The sequence below is a fragment of the Pholis gunnellus genome (assembly GCF_910591455.1).
Source record: "Pholis gunnellus genome assembly, chromosome: 4".
In the NCBI taxonomy this organism is placed as follows: domain Eukaryota; kingdom Metazoa; phylum Chordata; class Actinopteri; order Perciformes; family Pholidae; genus Pholis; species Pholis gunnellus.
In genome coordinates this window covers 16,017,166-16,034,780 of record NC_136530.1, presented here as the reverse complement: position 1 = coordinate 16,034,780, position 17,615 = coordinate 16,017,166, and the positions used below count along the sequence as shown (strand labels likewise).

The window sequence follows — 17,615 nt, the reverse complement described above, 5'->3', positions numbered from 1 at the left end:
GTTCTTCTTATCTTCTGAAACATTAAAAGGAGAGGACGGTGATCTGAGATGGAAATAATTAGCTGTGCGTGTCTTCAGCTTTTACAGTCCGTCCTGTGCTCCCTCACTCGCGCTTTCTTCTCTTTCTGTCTCTCCACTGTTTTTCATCTGGTTTGATTTAAAAATGTTTTTCACAGCCGGAGATCAAATTCACTTTGTTTGACTTTGAACTCTGCGACTGTTTTCAGGTAGTGTGTGTTTTTACCACCCTGTTTCAGGCCTCACTTCACCTCAAATAGAAATGGCATCAGTTGCGGCGCATTCATGTCTGTCATCATGGTCCCTACATGTAACCTCAACAGCGTCCTCACAAGTCATCCAACAGAGAGCAATGCAAATCAGTTTAATGGTGTTCTCATTGCTCCCACTACACCTTTATTGAGGCTCCAGATTGCATGAGCAGAATATCCGAATGTAAAACCCACATGTGTCTGCAGCACATATGTCAGTCTGCGTTTTGATTAGGAAGAAATGGACCAAATTCACTAAAAACCAGGCAAAGGCCTACTTTCCCCTGTGCGTTCTTCTGTTCTGATGCCATCACTTGGTTAACGGTGTCCCCCCGCTGCTTCCACAGAAGACAAATCCAGCTGTACCACATGCATTCATCACACTTATGGGCTGCATTTCCCGGAATATTGAACTCACTTTCCTTGTGTCTCTCAAACGTCCAGTTTCAGTCCAGCACACATCCCCCCCCAGGAATTTGTGATTGCATGATGGTAATAATTCAACCTAAAGCCATCTCTGTAAGATTTGTGAGTAAGTGTGCGTTTTCTAAACCCCCCAAATATTTCTAGAAAGCACTGAAATGATCTTGTAGACTGAATTCATGGCTATCTTACTTACTGCAGTATATTGTAAAATAACATCAAATTGTTGCAAATTGAATCATTTTGGGCGTAATTATCCCAAATAAACTCTGCAACATCTTGGAGAGACTGTTTAATTAAAGACGTCAGTATCCTTCACATTAAGTGCTTGTCGGATCATTAAACAGCTCCTGAAACCTCCTCCCTCCCCACACTTTACAGACGTCAGAAACTGCGTGGCTCCATCTGAATACTTGTATAATCTGAAAGTGTGTGCCGTTATCCCCATTTCTACGGTTAATTGCATCTCTCCATGATTCCAAGTTTTTCGTCCTGCCTTCAGGTTTGTCCATTGGTAACAGATCAGCACTTTTGCCTGGATGTGTTTGGAGGACAGTTGATACAAACTAGTTTATGTGAATAATTTCACCTCCTTTACACCCTGGGTATTACACCAGCCCCCCTCTTCCTTCCCTTTTTTACAGGAAGCTTCCAACATCATTTGTTCTTCTTCTGTCCTTCAGTTGTTCTACTGCCCCCACCCCTTTTTTCCAGAGTCTGCTCCTCTCTCTGCCAACCATTCATAATGACGGCCATTCATAACGAGTCACCATCGGCTGGGTGTTATTTTCCTTGCGAGCCAGTCACGGCGAGTTCAAGTTACCCCTCTCCTCTCCCTGTCCCTCACACTCGGCCCTCCTTGACCCCCACGTTCCCAGCGCATTCATTCTCTCCCATTTGTCTCAGCCCAGTCTAAACAAGCGGCTACAGAGGGGAAGGAAGGGGGAAGCGGGTGAGAGAGAGGGAGGGATAATTGAGAGGGAGAGAATGATGAATGAAGGGGAAGAAAGGAGGGCTGGGCGCTGATTGAAATAGAGTAATTGTATCAAGACCGCATTGTATTCTTTCCATCTTCTTTCCTCTCATCTTCAATTTTACTTTTTTCTAGAGGGGAGGAAGGGGGGAGATAGGAGAGAGGTAGTGGATGTGGGAGACATCAGTAGTGATAGCAGCAGGTGGGAGTGAAAAGACAAGTAGATGAGAGATGACTGGCGGCAGAGTGCTGTGTGATTAGAGGACTAGTTTGGTGCATCTTCTTTCTTCCATTTTTTTCCCCTTTCATCCATTTTTCCCTTTTTGCAGCCTTCCTTCCCTCCTGCTTCATCCATTTCGGTGCATTCTAACTTCTAAAATGTCGACTTTAAATTGGATTACCACTCAACACACTGACTTGCATTCACCAATGCCAAGTTCTTTGTCGTGTGTGACCTTTTATCCTAATAATTCTTTGTCCAGTCTGAAGACTGGCTGAAGTCGTGCTGCAAGGCCTTCATTTGCATCAAGTTGACAGAACTCAAACCAGCAAAAGTATCGTGCTCATGTTGTGTAAGCTGTACAGGGCCTCATTTATATTCTGAAAACCCATGTGATGAGAGTGAAAATGTAGCACCACAAAGGCATGCAAATGCTCACAATCATGTAGGTATAATCAATTTGTTTGTCTATAAGCCACGCTAATGCCGGGTCTCCATGGAGAGCAAGGACGACCGCTGTCGACCAGACTAGAATATTTTAACTACGGATTGCTGTGAAATTGTTCACACCAATGCGCGGTCCCCGCAGGAGAAATCCTTGTAGTGGCAGCGTGGGGTTCATGCCGATATTGAGTCAAATATCTGAACAACTACCGGATGGATTTCCATGACATTCATGTTCCCCATAGGATAGATCATAACAACTCTAGTGCTGTAGCGCCATTGTTGGGTCCAAATTTGAGTTTGTCCAATGCTTTGTTTTTTGACCAAATATTAGCAGAACCATTGACATCCCCATTAGCTATGCTAATGATTAGCATTTAGCTCAAAGCGCTGCTGTGCCAAAGTATAACCTCGCAGAGTTGCTATAACATGTTTGTAGACTTGATTTTTGTCATTCATGGAGGAAACAGAAATATGTAACAAAATGATGCTTTCAGTAAAATATTGATTAAACGGCTTGACTCATTAATAATATAGGTTATTAAGAACATCATGTCTGTTCCCTAAATTTAAATGGAGGAGTGAGGGAGCTAGTAGATACAAGTGGCACTGTGAGTAGTATTAAGGTTGTAGGAAATGGGCGTCGTTTGGGTCCTATTTCTTGGCTTGTCCATCTGTTTCTGGGAAGATGTAAACACTGATGGCAGAGTGGAGCACTGTAGCCTGTCAGATGTATACACAGTCCTTCTTCCACTGTCAACACAACTGAGTGTTTCCTGTTTATATGAGCCTCAGAGATGGATGGAGTGACTGGGCAGGGATGATGTTTGACGGGCGACAGTGGGGCGCAAGAACCAACAGTGTCTCAGAGATGTAATGTCTTTGCCAAGTACAGTCAGAGGTGCATTTTGATGCTTTTATAATGTTTGACAGTAGGACGGGTTCAGCTTTTCTGTAATTTATCTATTTGTGTATATTTTTTATTTGTTTTGGGTTTTAGCATTAGTTGAATATTTGACATGTGATTTTCCACCCCTACCATAGAAAATTGAATTGCCTTTGGCTCGTAGTATTGCTGGGAGGTTGGAAAAGTTTGAAACTCGTTAGTTTTGTAAGTAAGTTTTGAACTCGGTTCTCGTTAGCAGGTGATTAATTCAATGTGATCACAAGCCAAAGTCCACATTTTGAGACTATTAAGACTCAGATGTTATGCATGAATGGCGGTTAGCATGTCTAGCAAAGACCATAGACTTAATTAACAAGGTATTGAAACTCTACCCTTCTGTGGAAACCTCCACCCGAGTAATAACAAATAGTCAGCTAAATGGCAAAATAGTTGGTGAATGTGCACAGCTGCCAATGACCTGCAGAAACCACAATGAATATTCATTCGTCATAAGAAATTAGATGTTGTACAGTAATACCTGGCTAAATCAAACAAACTTTGTCTTAGAAAAATATTATTTTGGACTGAATGTTATTGATTAATTTCTAGCCAGAAACGATTAGTAGCCTTGTGTGGGATCCAAGCAAAGACTTTCATAGCCCTTAGTCTGGAGTTTTTGAATTGTTTCGGCCTAATATCTGCTTTGCATCCTGAAAAGATCCGGCTAGCTTGTTAATCTATATTCATAGTATTCGTTCATTTGGTATGCTGCTAGAGGATTTGCCATGTTGGTCTGCTTGTCTGTGTTTTTTAAGAAATGAATTTATTTAACGGCTGCATTATAGTGTTGTGTAACTTTAATAAAGCCTACTGATGGCTATGCTCTGTTTCCTCCCTCTCTGTCTCTGTTTTTGCCTGTAAAGGGCCCAAAGTTTCTATTTGTGTCTCTCTATCTCCCTCCTCCCCCCGTCTCTTTGTGAAAGGCCGTTTTGTGTTGCAGTGAGCGGAAAGGAAGTTGCTGGCTTTGTGATGGGATCTCTGTGAAGATACTGTTGACTCTGTGACCTAGTAAAAAAAAATCTGTCTGTTAGTTTTGAGCAAATATGCTGCCAGTGTCTCTGCAGAGGTTGCAGTCAAGGCTGTTATTTCAGCTCGCCCTGCAGTCGCAGTAATGACACACAGATTATTATTATTTTTTCGGTAAATTAAAGAAATGTACTATTTACTTCGCAGTAGTTGAAGCGTTCGTCATCGAGTTCATTTATTCCATGAGAGGTGGGGAAATTCCTTTACATGTGTATACTTCAGTCCAGTTAGAAAGGCAGAGCATTCAACTCCTCGTCATGCCTGAATAGGCAGGTTTGCATAGATTTGAATTAGTTGGGAAGAGGCCAATAACAGAAAACAACTGTTTATCAGATGGAAAGTAGACAAGTTGAAAAAGTTAGCATGCACATGAGTTTAAAATAGGCTTGTTCAAGAGCCAGGCCTGCACAGAATCGATCGCCACACAATGCATGCTGGTTAGTTAATATGCAACTGTAACCTCCAAGATCAAGGCAGCCGCAGTTGCTCTCTACCGACTGCAAAACGGCAGGGCATGATGGGAAATGCTTGGCATCCCCCTGATCTAAGAGCTGATTGGCTTAGATTTTGGATCAACAACGTAATGGTCAGTTACAACTAATGTCTGTACAGTACCCAAACTTTTAGTTCTTTGGGTGGCGAAGTCATGACTTGGTTTGGCTAGTACTCGTTGCCTTTGTTGGTTGGGTTTGTTAGGTTTAGGCATGAGGAGTGAGATTAGTTCGGGTTTAAGTAAGAATATCACTGTAGCCAATCAGAGGCAGAGTAGGGCGGGTCATGCCTTTACCATCATAGTAAATACAGTCCCTAAACCCCTTTAATTAACCCCTGAACTTGTAAGGTCTCCCTCCTTAAAGACGTTGTGACATTAAAGGATACATCTTAATAAAAAGAAACTCTCAAAAGAACTGAATTCCTTACTTACTCACATGTTTCACTTCCTTCCCTTCCATCCTGCCTTTTCAACTTTGGTTTTCCTTCCTTGATCTCTCTCCTCCCCGTTTCTCACTCCCTTGTCCCCTTTGTCCTTCCCTCTTTTTTTAACATGTTTGCTGTTCCCTGTCTGTCTCTTCCCTCTACAGTATTGGCAGACAACCTGAAGTCCAACCCGGGGATAAAGTGGCAGTACTTCAGCTCAGAGGAGGGCATCTTCACAGTCTTCCCTGCACACAAGTTTCAGTGCAAGGGAAGTTACGAGCACCGCAGCAGGTATTAAGACCAACTTCTCCTTTTGTTTAACTTTTTCTTTTTAATTATCAAGCTCGAAGTTCTTGCCAAACACACAACTTGTTGACAGATATCACTCGCGTGGCAAAGTATCAGAACGGGCTAGCTGACGTCAAAACCACATCAACTTGTTCTTGCCCTCTTCCACCTCTCCTCTTCCTCCTCCTCTTCTCAGTCAGTCAGTCAGTTGCTGTGGGGTGGTCCAGAGGGCATATTGATGGCATGCCGCCCTCACACACCCTGACCACACATGCCCTTGGCAGGAATGTAACTCTGTCCCACTAAAGCCTGTTGGAATCTCACACCTTTAGTGTTGTGGTTTTTCTTGTGGCCGCGGCTGAAAGACGTTTCTGTTCGCTCTCTCTCTCTCGTCTTTTCTTTCTATATTCTTTTGCATTGGCTCTCACTTCTTTTATTTTTTTATTTTCAGTCATGTCTTTTGGATTTTTTTTTTCTTCTGGCTGTTCAAGTCAGTGAGCTGGCATACAGCCATGAGAGAAATGACGTTACTTGGCTCGCTTCAAGTGTGAATGAGGCTTTGTGAGTACATCACTCCCCTTCTCCAGCCTGTGTTAGTGTCTCCTTGTCCAGTAGACCACACACACAGGCGCTGACCACCCTAATCGCTGCACCCCATCAAAGCTGATCCTGTACCTATATTAACTCGTGCACCAAATATTGGAAACATACCTCAAATAATAGATGTAGACCTACTTTTATACCAACAGCAGGCCTATTTTACTTTAGTTTTTTAATATCACTGTGGTCCTGCAAGGCCTAAAAAGCAATTAAAATCGTATTTTGTAATCCAAAAACCCATCAGCATTAACTGAAAATTCAAACTCCTTTTTATAACTTTTGAAGTTTGAAGGTTTCCAATATAGTTGTAGGAAATTGTGCACAAATAAAGTTTTCGATAAATAACCTCGGCATTGACAGCGGGAAATGAAGAAAGTGTTGAACCTCCAATAAGAATAACAGTAAAGGGAAGAGGTTCTCTTGGGAAATCTGCAGTTGAGTGCAGACACGCAGTCAAAAGCCACCCAAGAGAGACAACGAATGAGGAAAGGGTGAAAGAGAAAGACGTAATGTTTAGTTAACAGATACGTGAGACGCGATTAACATTTACTCAGCTCACAGAAAACGACATCACGTGTTTCCGTAGTTAATGCACTTAAATCTGTTTTATTTTAGCATTACGCTACAGTTGCTGGCACGGTGTGTGTTGTATGCACACGTGTCTGATCTCGACATGTATTTGTATTTGTGTGTGTTCCTCCAGGCCTGTGTATGTGTCTGCAGTGCGACCCCAATCTAAACACATCGTGGTGATGGTGGACCACGGAGCGTCTGTAACTGACACCCAGCTTCAGATCGCCAGGGACTCTGCGCTGGTCATCCTCAACGCCGTCGATGAACATGACAAGGTTAGTGAAAGGGATTGGACCTCATCTCTTTGACCTGGCTTTATTATGAAGAATGCATCGTTTAACGCAAGTTCAGAGAGCATCAAATATGCTAAAATATTTTTGAAAATAAAAAGAATTATTAAGACTTAACATGTTTATATGAATCTCATTATCACTCCTCTCCAGATCTCCATTTTGTCAGTGGCAGAGGCGGTTCGCTCCTGTTCTCTGGACCAGTGCTATAAGAGTCTGCTCTCTCCGGCCACCAGCGAGACCAAGAGGAAGATGAGCACCTTCATCTCCAACATCAAGGCGTCAGATGCAGCCACACAGCACGCAGCGGGCTTCCAGAAGGCCTTCCAGCTGCTCCGAAACACCAGCAGTCTCTGCAAGCAGAGTGCCAGTAAGACATTTGTTGTGACGCTGCATAGTAAGATTGTGTCCGTGTGCTGCCTCAGAGAGCAATTCCAGCTATTACTTTCCAACATATTCTACTCACCCGTCAATTCGTGTGACATAACTTGACATGAGTGTTGATTTTGTTTCTGTGTTCTATCAGCCACAGACATGGTGATCATCTACCTGTCGTCCGGCATCACGTCCCGAGAGTCGTCTGAGCAGGAGAAGAGAGCGACGCTCAGTGTGGTGAGAGAGGAGAACCGACACCTCAACAACTCGGTCATGATCCTCACCTACGCTCTGATGAACGGTAGGTCGCTTGTATTTACCTTTTCATCAAAGGTAAAAAATGATCACAGAATGCTGATTTCCCTGAACAATAATTGGTTAACTCCAAGTATTGTGCTGCAAATGGAATTTAAAACACCATTATCAAGAGGTTTCACATTTATTTATTTTTCTAATCAAATTTTCACCCGTTTTTTAATACTCAAAAAAACAATCTAATAAATTCCAAGAATTGTTTTGAAAAATAAGACCCAAAGAGGCCCTACTTCTACTTAAACAAAGTACTTACTTGGGTATTTTAGAATAGCATCCCAGCTGAAAAATCATATCTTTAAAAGAATAAAGTCACTAAACACAATTTTGGAGCTGTGTTAGTCACATATTCTCCACATTCTTTTAGATTTTATTTTATTTGTTCTTGCTTTTACATGTATCTGGTCAGCTGGGAGCCGTTTCTGTATGTTAGATATCCTTCCTCTATGTTCTTGATACAATGTGTTCAAGAGAAGAATGAAGGTTAGAGAGGTGCTCAGAAACCTCAAAGGCTTTTTTTCCTGTGTGTGTTAGTTAGTGTGTATGCTTCCTTTTCCTCTTTTATTGTCCTCGTCTGTCCATCTGCCTCCTCTAATCCCCGCCTCCCTCTGCAACACACACACACACACCTCTGCTGTGCATGCATTAGTCCACCATTAATACAAATCATTTTTGCATCTGAGAATGATAATTAGGTACATCTAAGAGAGGAGAGAGTGAGACTTCAAAGGGCGTGCTGCTCACTCTGTGTTTGACTGACAGAGGACCTTTGGCTGTTTAAAGAGCTCCATGATGAAAAGGATGCAGAAATCTATCGTCCTCTGAGTTTATTAGCAATGCATAACCAAAAAAACATTTGTTTTGTCGCTGTTGCACACAGCTGAAAGGCCCACTGTGGGTGTGTGTGTCTTATTCCCTGCATCCCCTGCCAAATGTGAAGTGACGATTGTTCAAGGAGATCAGCGGTCCCTTGGCAGTATAAGCCACAGTTGTGTGTGTGTGTGTGTGTGTGTGTGTGTTTATGAGATGCCCACCTCCCTCACCAATACCGTGTATGGTGGCCTGAATAACCTGCTGAATGACTAGCTTGAATATGGTTTTTACCCTACATGTCGATCATTACCTGCAAATTATGGTCGTATTTTGCATATAGCTATATTTTCTTTATTTATAATAGAGTGTTTTATAAAATGTCAGAAAATACAGAAAAATCCCTCTTACTACTACAGAAACAATTAATTAATTCATCTTTTGTTGAGCAGATTTTGGGAGTGGGCTGATGACTGAAATATAACCAAGTAGAACTTTTAGATTTTATTACACTCACGCTAGGTCTGTTATCTCCCCTGCATCTTAACGAGCGAGTTTTCTCACAAATTGAGTAAGTGGTAGATGACTGACTGATACCTCGAGCACTGATAACAGGCTGTTGTAAAGATGTGCAGACAGGCCGTGCAAGGTTAATCACAATTGCAACAGAAGTAGCCTGTATTAGGTAAAATATTATGTTTTTTCTGGCAAATTATATTATTTCCGTGTGACCTACTGAACCGGGGGGTCGACAAAATGCAGGTTTAAAAAATATTGACAAAAATGCTCCTTTTGAATATGTTTAGATACATCTGCTGCATTTTAGTGAGAATCACAACTGTTTGCTTCAAGAAAATCTCACAGGGTCTCTTTATAAGAGGTAGTTTTTCATATCAAATAATGATTTTGGTCATTAAAGCTATCGTAGAAAGAAGAGTGGAAATGGAGACTCCCCCTTTTATAAATTAAAGTGAACAGAAACCTGTGCTGTCAGCAAACTGTCTCCTTTGTGTTGGTTTGACATTGCCACCCGTGACGACATTGCCTCCCGTCAGTCGCCCAGCGTGATGATCAGCAGAGCCTCGGCATCAAAAAGGGATTCTGCTGTAATCCAGTCAATGATTGGATACTGGCAGACATTCTGTGCTCTCAAATGACAGCTGTAGGGGCCAGCCATGGTTATCCATCCTCTAAATGACCTTATGAGGCTTGGAAAGAGTCTGAAGAGTGCATTAACGACTCAGCTGCATATCTGCTTTACAGCGATGAGGGATTTGTTCATGTCATGATATCTGAGCTTCACAGGCGACAATTGTTACTTGGCAGAGAGAGAGCACACGATTGAGCAAATAAAGCTTATAGAGATCATGACGCAGGTTCTCAAGTCAGGGCCTGCATGTATGAAATATCTCTGCTGCCATTCCAAATACGTTTGGAAAATCCATGTTGCAATGTATAGTATGTGCTTTGCAAGTTGTCTTGCTGCTTAAACAAAGTTTATTTTATTTTTTTTATAGCTAGAGGGGAACAAAGAAAACAGCGGGTTGCCCTTTTATAGTAGGAATTTGAGTCACACACTCTTTAGTGAAGAGCTGTTTACTCTTTTTACTTCCTTTCAACCACTCCCTCCTCTTTTCATTTGCACAATTAACCTGTTCAATAGACCTTCAGCCATGCTGTCAGTTAAGGATTTGTTTTTGATACACATTTGTCTCTCCCTCCTTATCCTAAACCCATGCTCTATCCCATTCCCTCCTCCTCCAGAGGGAGTAACAGGCCTGAAGGAGCTGGCCTTCTTGAGGGATCTCGCAGAGCAGAATTCGGTTAAGTACGGTGTGGACCGAATGTCTGACCGAGACCGCTACTCTGTGATGTCCTCGTCTGGATCAGCAGGAGCTTCCATGATGCCGGTGGTGAAGGGAAGCATGATGGTGCTAAACCAGCTGAGTAACCTGGAGACGACAGTGGGCCGCTTCTACATCAATCTGCCCAATCGCATGATTGACCTGGCCCGCTTCAGCCTGCCCTACTCTGACCCTATGGGAGACGGTGAGTGGTTTGGACGCATAGCCTCGACCAATATTCAATGACATTTTAATTTTGGGCCAGATGGCAAAAGCTTTCATCAGGAAGTTCAGATCAGTTGAATAAAATTGATCTAAAAGAACATAAATTCAGTCAGAGAGTCAAATGAGAAGATTAGCACGACTCTCGTATCTGTAAGCTGAACACGAGCAAGCAGACAATTAGCATAAAGACTGGAACCAGACACACACACACACACACACCCCTAAAGCTCTCTTGTCTAATCTCTAAAAATGATATCTTGTTTGTTTAATGCATACAAGAACAGAAAGTCATGGTTTTACATGCTAAGATTAGTGAGATTGTTCACTCTGAGACGGTGGCTTACCAGGGGAGACATGTAACATGATACAGTATGTGTTAATGAGCTTTCGATGTGCTGGTAGGCAGATTTCTTTCCCTTTGGACAGAGCCAGGCTAGCTGTTTCCCCCTGCTTCCAGTCTTTATGCTAAGCTAAGCTACGCTATTGGCCAGCTGGCTCTTGGTTCATGTTTATCATGCAGATATGAGACTGGTATTGATCTTCTCATCTAAGTCTCAACAAGAAAGTGAAGATATTTCCCAGAATGTGAAAGTAGTCCTTGGATAAACACATTTACTAAAGGAAAACTGAAATTCGTATTCGGCAGTGATTTATTGAAAGGAGCTCAATAGCTCTAAATTGCAAAAACACAATGACCTAAAAAAAAAAAAGACAAAACACGAGGGGTTTGCACGAACTTTACTGAGCTGCTTCTTCTTTCTCCAGGGTTCATTATGACCGTGAGCCGGCCCTGTTACTTCGGTAACCTTCTCCTGGGCGTGGTCGGGGTGGATGTGAACCTGGCGTACATCTTGGAGGATGTCACCTACTACCAAGACTCACTGGCTTCATACACCTTCCTCATTGACAACAAAGGTCAGTCAATTAGAGACAGGCGAGGCAATACATTTACCGCAGTGCAAGAAATGATGCCTTTTCTAACTTGTGGTCGGCCTCGTGAACGGCAGCGCTACCAGCGTTACCAAATACGGCTTTGTCTCATAACAGCCTGTTCTCTAAATAAAGTTTTCTCCATGTGCCGTAATAACAGGCCTACCGGGTATTATGGCAAACACTGCAGAACAGATCATTCACAGATTGCGTGTTGCTTAGATTTCTAAGTCTGTAACAAAAGAAACAAGTTTCCCCTCCAGGTCCGACAGACTCTCGTGACTACAACACATTTCTCTGCGTATTCAAGGCATCGGTCTTTATTCGCCCGAGAGAAACACTCCAAATGATTGGAAGAGTGTATTTTGGTGTTTTTGTTTCCCATACAAGTAGAATTACACATTATGTTGTCAGTTTAAACTTCCTCCGCAGCCATTATCCCTTGTTAGACTGAATTGACATCATCTTGGTAGCACTGGCACTTTTTTGGCGTTTAATTCTCTGTTGAGCTGTGCCTCAGTGCGTTGCCACAGCACAGGGCGGTAGTGCTCATGTCCGGTCTTGGTTTGTTTTGGCCTCAGCTGAGGGGGTCTTGACTTAAACCACTGGTGCTGCACAGCAGGCAAGTTGTGCTCTGTAGGCCCAGAGAGCAGGAGCATTAATGGACAGGGTTTTGCCAGATGGCACTTTAGCCAAAATCGGTTCCCCTTACGTGTACCGAGTAGTATTGGCTGAAATATGCAACTCTTGGAGACATCGTCCTCTTGCAAAGCTTATAAGATAGTGATGAAAACTAGGCATTTCAAATGGAACCTGAAATGGGCAGACTAACTGACATATACTCACCTGAATGGTTTAGATAAGTGGTGAACAGAACGTGTTTTCACTTTTAAACCTGATCCTTGCAAGTGAATTTGTGCAGCTGTGTGAGTTTCGCTCCTCTGCTGCGCCATTCAATGAGTCTCTTTTTTCCCTCTAAAATGTTTGTTATTGTAATAAATTTGCCATCAAATTATAGCTTATTACGGTACCATGCTTATTAGCAGTAACTCTATAAACATCGATGAATGAGTCCCATTAAAGTTATTAGCTGGCATACATGGCGTGTGCTGGTAATTAGAGTGTCGGTAAATACAATTAGGTAAACAAACGGCTGACACAGGCTTCCCGTCCTGGAACTAAAAATAACAGGCGAGTGCATCGGAAATATTTTTTTCATGGGAGGCATGTATCTAATGTTGATCGGAATTAAGCAAGCCTAAACTTGAGAGTGGATACATTCATGTGAACTTTATATCAACGCTCTGGCTTCTTCTTCCATTTGTGCTGTAGTTTGCTGTAAGAGGACAGCAATGTCTGGTCTAATATAGCGTGTGTGAGACATCACACAAATAACAAACACTCTTTGTATTAGAACTGTGTAAAAAAAAAAAAACACATGATTTTGTTTCTTTCTTTCAAAACATCTCGAGGGCTTTTTGGCTCTCCTAAAATGATTACTGCAGCTGTAAAGAGCTGTGTGCATCACTCCTTAGCAGCACCAGAGTACTGTTAGCTCGCAGCATTCACTTTGGTTTATGTTGGGACATTTGTGGCATCAACAGCTTTTATATGATTGGATTCAAATATTGAATATTTTAGTGATCAAGATCCTGCCTAAAGTACATTTCTTTGTGAGTATGTTCCATCCACCACTCTGTCTTCTTCTAAAAAAACTACAAAAAAAGAGGAATTCTAAAACAGTAGACCAGCAGGAGGTTATTGCTCAGGCTTTTGCTAATACAGTTGAAGAAGGAGGCGATGGTCTTTTGGAAAACTATATATCCAGGTACTTTGTGGAAACAAGTTGCCAGAATAGATCTATGGGACATTAGGTGGCGTTGAGGCTATATTCAGCAGCAATGCTCTACTCATTGGTTGCTATGTATCATTAGATTATTGGTGGCAAAAACGTAGAAGAAAGTTTTCATGGTCTTTCTGACATTTTTAAAGAAAGGGGCCTCAGACATCTTCAATATCTTAAAACACCTTTCAATGTGTCGTGCAGCGTCTTTTTTGATGTATCTGCAGGTACTACGAACAACAACGCACTCCTATGGTGTCCCCTGGAATCAACCCTTTTCACATCATTTCTTGGTGTCTTTAGTGAATGTAAATTCAAAACATGGCTTTGTCTCTTAGCTGTATAAAACAAGTACAAGACTCCCTACATAGAGCTGAATAAAATGTTGGATAAAAAGTCTTTTAAATTGGCGTTTATTGAATAATGTTAAATAGTAACGATAGCATGAGTAATTGGGCAATATGACTTGTTTGACAGATTCTCTGCTGGTCCATAATAGTTGTTTTTTTTTATGTTTCTTGCCGATCCAGTCTTTGTGAATTGGTCTGTGTATGTTGCTGTTTTTTTAGTATGTATAAACATGAATTAATGATGTTAACTTGTTTGATTTCCCAGGTTACACCCTGATGCATCCATCACTGACACGGCCCTACTTGATGACAGAGCCTCCCCTTCACACTGACATTACCCACTATGAGAACATCCCAGGGTTCCCTGTTGCTCGGCAGAACATCCTCAGGTAAGAGAGGATGAGGAACACGTGAATAAAACCGTTCACTTCTCCTTAAAAAAAAACATTTGAAACCACAATTCCTCCACCCATTGATGCATGCATAACATGGGTTATGTGTGTTCTTTGTGTAATGCTGTGTATTTTTGCAGCCTCCCTCTGGGCAGTCAGGTCATTTCTGTCCCAGTCAACTCGTCTCTGTCCTGGCACACCAACCGACTGCGGGACAACAGCAAAGAGGCGTACAACGTCAGCTATGCCTGGAAACTGGTAGGTGTCCCTACAGTCCAGATGGAGACTAAATATCTGACACAGGTTCCCTGGTGAAATTAAACTTCACAGTGCAGCGCTTTGCCCTTCGGCCTAGAATAAACATTGAACTTTCTGGTCACTACTTTACGCCCACAAATAAGCAAACTTGCATACACTAAAATGTTATGTAAATTAAGAAGCCTTGCATACAAGTCCTTATATAATACAAGTAGCATCATAGTTGTTCTGAAGTTTTACAATTAAAAATAGGGCTACAAAGAGGCGTTAAACAAATAATGTCTACAATAATCTTAAGTGAATGTGAGCAAAAGAATGATTTATTTAAAGCAGAATCAGCACTCCGCAGAGATAAATGATGATCTTTGGCTCTGGGCCAGTGAACCATTGTTGTGTTGGGACAATAACTGTCTCACATACTTTCTCTCTATGGCATCCATCTCTGTCTACAGCTCTTTATCATTACTGTACCGCTGTCTAAAGCAGTATAGAGATTTATGCTCCCAGCCTTTATGTCTCCACCAAACCTCCATCGCCTTAAATTAGTCGTTGTAATAAAAAACAAGCGCTCCCACACCCAGAAACCGCCTCGCCTTCAAATCTGCTTTTCCTCTCCGGCCCAGAGGTGTTGTGTTTTAGAAGCAAATGGCAACAGAACAGCAATAACGTCGAGTCTTTTTGCTCTCTGACATTTCGAATTTTGGCAGGAGCGTTAATATCACACTTGATTGAGGCATTTTACTTTTAGCCTTTTTGTAAAAAGCTTTTGACATTTTTTTTTTTTTCACACAGCCGCTAGAGTTCAAACACGTCACCTTTTGCCATGAGTTTCGGAGCTGTCTCTGTTTTTTCAAAATGAGCTTTCCAGAGTCAGACAAATTGTGAATTGTCCCTGAAAGAAAAATGGAGGACATTCTATTCTTTCCAACACAATTATGTCATTTTGTGGAACAAATAATATCGATGGAAATCCATTATGAGTACACCGTGTTTTTGTGCTTGTGACCAGAATTTTAGAATAAAATGTCTCTTTCAAAGAGCATATATGGAGATTTTGGCCTATTTCCTCTTGAGTCATCAGAGGTTCCTAGGTCTTCCTCAAAAGGCTTTGTTTGTTGTTGAATCATGCAAACTGTCAAACTAAATCTCAGAATTTGGCACCGGACTAGCCCGGTATTCAGAATCAGCGGGGTGAAAGCAGATGTTCAGCCAAACACATTTATCTTTTTTATAGAAGACGCGTGCAACCCATAAAATACAGGCTGTGAAGGCTGACTCTGGACACTGAAAAAGAGAGCTGATATGGGGAATGTGTGTGTCATGTCACAACATCTTTGGCTTTGTACAAAGTATGTAGGAGTAGAGCGTATAAATGACATCAACTGCCAGTATTTCATTCATAAGCTCACACTGGTCACTAAAGGTTAATGCGTTGTACATTAGTTTAAAGGGATCGCCTGCTAAAAAAGGTGAAATAGCTAACTCCTACTTTGAAATCCACATATATGTATATCTGTACATCTTTGCATTCTACAGCATTATCTGTTTTGATCTTTTCATGTGATGTGTTGAATATAGTCAGCCTTCATCCTCCACTCCTGTCTTTCTATCTTCTAGGTCCAGGACACGTCGTTCATCCTGTGCATCGTGTACGTGCAGCCGGAGATCCCAGTGAAGCATCTGAAGAACCTGAACACAGTCCCCAGCTCGAAGCTACTCTACCATCGTTTAGACCTGCTGGGTCAGCCTAGCTCCTGCCTGCACTTCAAACAGCTTGCTACAGTTGGTGAGAAGAAAAAAAAGCACTGGACTAATATATAATAACTTGGAGTAATAGATGACAACTTTATTTTTTTATCCATAGTCTGCTCTAAATCATTCATAAGCATGTCTGACTGTCCCCATTTCCCCCTTTCTGTCTCTTTCCCAGAGTCCCCCACTGTGATGTTGGCAGCTGGTAGTTTCTCCTCCCCCTACGAGCACCTCAGCCAGCCGGAAACAAAGCGCATGGTGGAGCACTACACCGCCTACCTGAGTGATAACACCAGGCTCATCGCCAACCCAGGCCTCAAGGTAAAAACAAGCAGGGGGAACACCGATGCGACTCGCGGCGAAGACTGGCCTGTGGGCGCACACGGGGTTAATGTTGTTTACCTGACAACCACATAGCCAGCAGTCAGGTTACAGGCATGTACTCACATATTCATATTCTTCAGTAAGTATGTACAAACACACAATGAAGGGGTCCCAAGATAGCTTTTGAAGTATGTATCATTCTTACAATATCTAGCGAGCAACTTTTACGGCTGCTAACTAAAATGTGTTCATTTTAAATGAAGCTCTGCATCTTTAAGAAGGGGGACAAGCCCCCACGTGGTTTTGGCAGCCTGGGTGCATTCCTGTCCTGGGGGGAGAAGGGGGTTAGAGTTTGAACTCTAAGCCCCAGTCCCAGCTCTGATTCCCAGGCTAGTCTTAAAGGCCCCCTCTGGTGACCTCATCACCCCTTTCAAACTTCGAAGCCTCTCTGAAAATGGCACTGGGATGTGATTTTTCAGGGTGCTTTTCAGGGCTTTGGGGCTAATCAAGTCCCACTTGTTCCTAAATACTGGTGTCCTGAGCCTTTCTATATGTGATTTGTTGATTACACTTTGATGAAATTGTAAATATACATCACCATCTTGAGCTGCAATACAGTAGAATGATTTCAAGTTTAGGTGTGAATTGGCAAGAATATTTTTTTCTATCTTGTTTGTGAGCAGACTGGAGGCCAACTTGACAAACGTTTTAGCCAACTTCAATGTCAGGCAAACCCCAGGTTAACTTTTCTCCTACTTACTCAACTTTCTTGTCCTCCTCTCCTTGTTTACCTCCTCCATCCTTCCCTCTCTCCTTTCACCCTCACCTTCCCTCCTCTCTTTCTGTCTCCCTCCATCCCCTCTGCAGTCCTCTGTCAGGAACGAGGTTATGGCGACCAGTCACGTCACGGATGAGTGGATGACACTAATGGAAATGAGTAGCCTCAACTGCTACATTGTGCGCCGTTACATAGCAACGCCCAGTGGGGTGCTCCGGATTTACCCCGGATCACTGATGGACAAAGCCTTCGACCCGACCCGCAGACAATGGTGAGGCTTACTTTGGAGGGTGTGAAGAAGTGTGTGTGTGTGTGTGTGTGTGTGTTTTCGGGGAGCTAAAGGAGGTTTGAGATAGTGTTGGGTGGGTAGGACTTAAAGGGAATGAGTGTGTGTGCAAACTGCCGGCACATGTTTGTGCTTATACTGGTAACCAGCCATTACTGAGTTGAAT

General features: G+C 42.4%; 1 protein-coding gene across 2 annotated transcripts in view; it reads left to right on the top strand.

The window, feature by feature from the left end:
- cachd1 (cache domain containing 1) overlaps window positions 1-17,615 on the top strand; it is a gene marked incomplete at its 5' end in the record, with an annotated part of 75,330 nt that overhangs the window by 40,612 nt on the left and 17,103 nt on the right. For both annotated transcript variants that reach the window (XM_079157253.1, XM_079157254.1), the window contains 11 exons: window positions 5,384-5,510; window positions 6,811-6,955; window positions 7,124-7,340; window positions 7,497-7,646; window positions 10,232-10,516; window positions 11,302-11,451; window positions 13,925-14,048; window positions 14,192-14,309; window positions 15,927-16,095; window positions 16,240-16,382; window positions 17,253-17,434. In XM_079157253.1, the coding sequence (XP_079013379.1) occupies window positions 5,384-5,510; window positions 6,811-6,955; window positions 7,124-7,340; window positions 7,497-7,646; window positions 10,232-10,516; window positions 11,302-11,451; window positions 13,925-14,048; window positions 14,192-14,309; window positions 15,927-16,095; window positions 16,240-16,382; window positions 17,253-17,434 (1,810 nt within the window). The remainder of the gene's footprint in view (window positions 1-5,383; window positions 5,511-6,810; window positions 6,956-7,123; window positions 7,341-7,496; window positions 7,647-10,231; window positions 10,517-11,301; window positions 11,452-13,924; window positions 14,049-14,191; window positions 14,310-15,926; window positions 16,096-16,239; window positions 16,383-17,252; window positions 17,435-17,615) is intronic.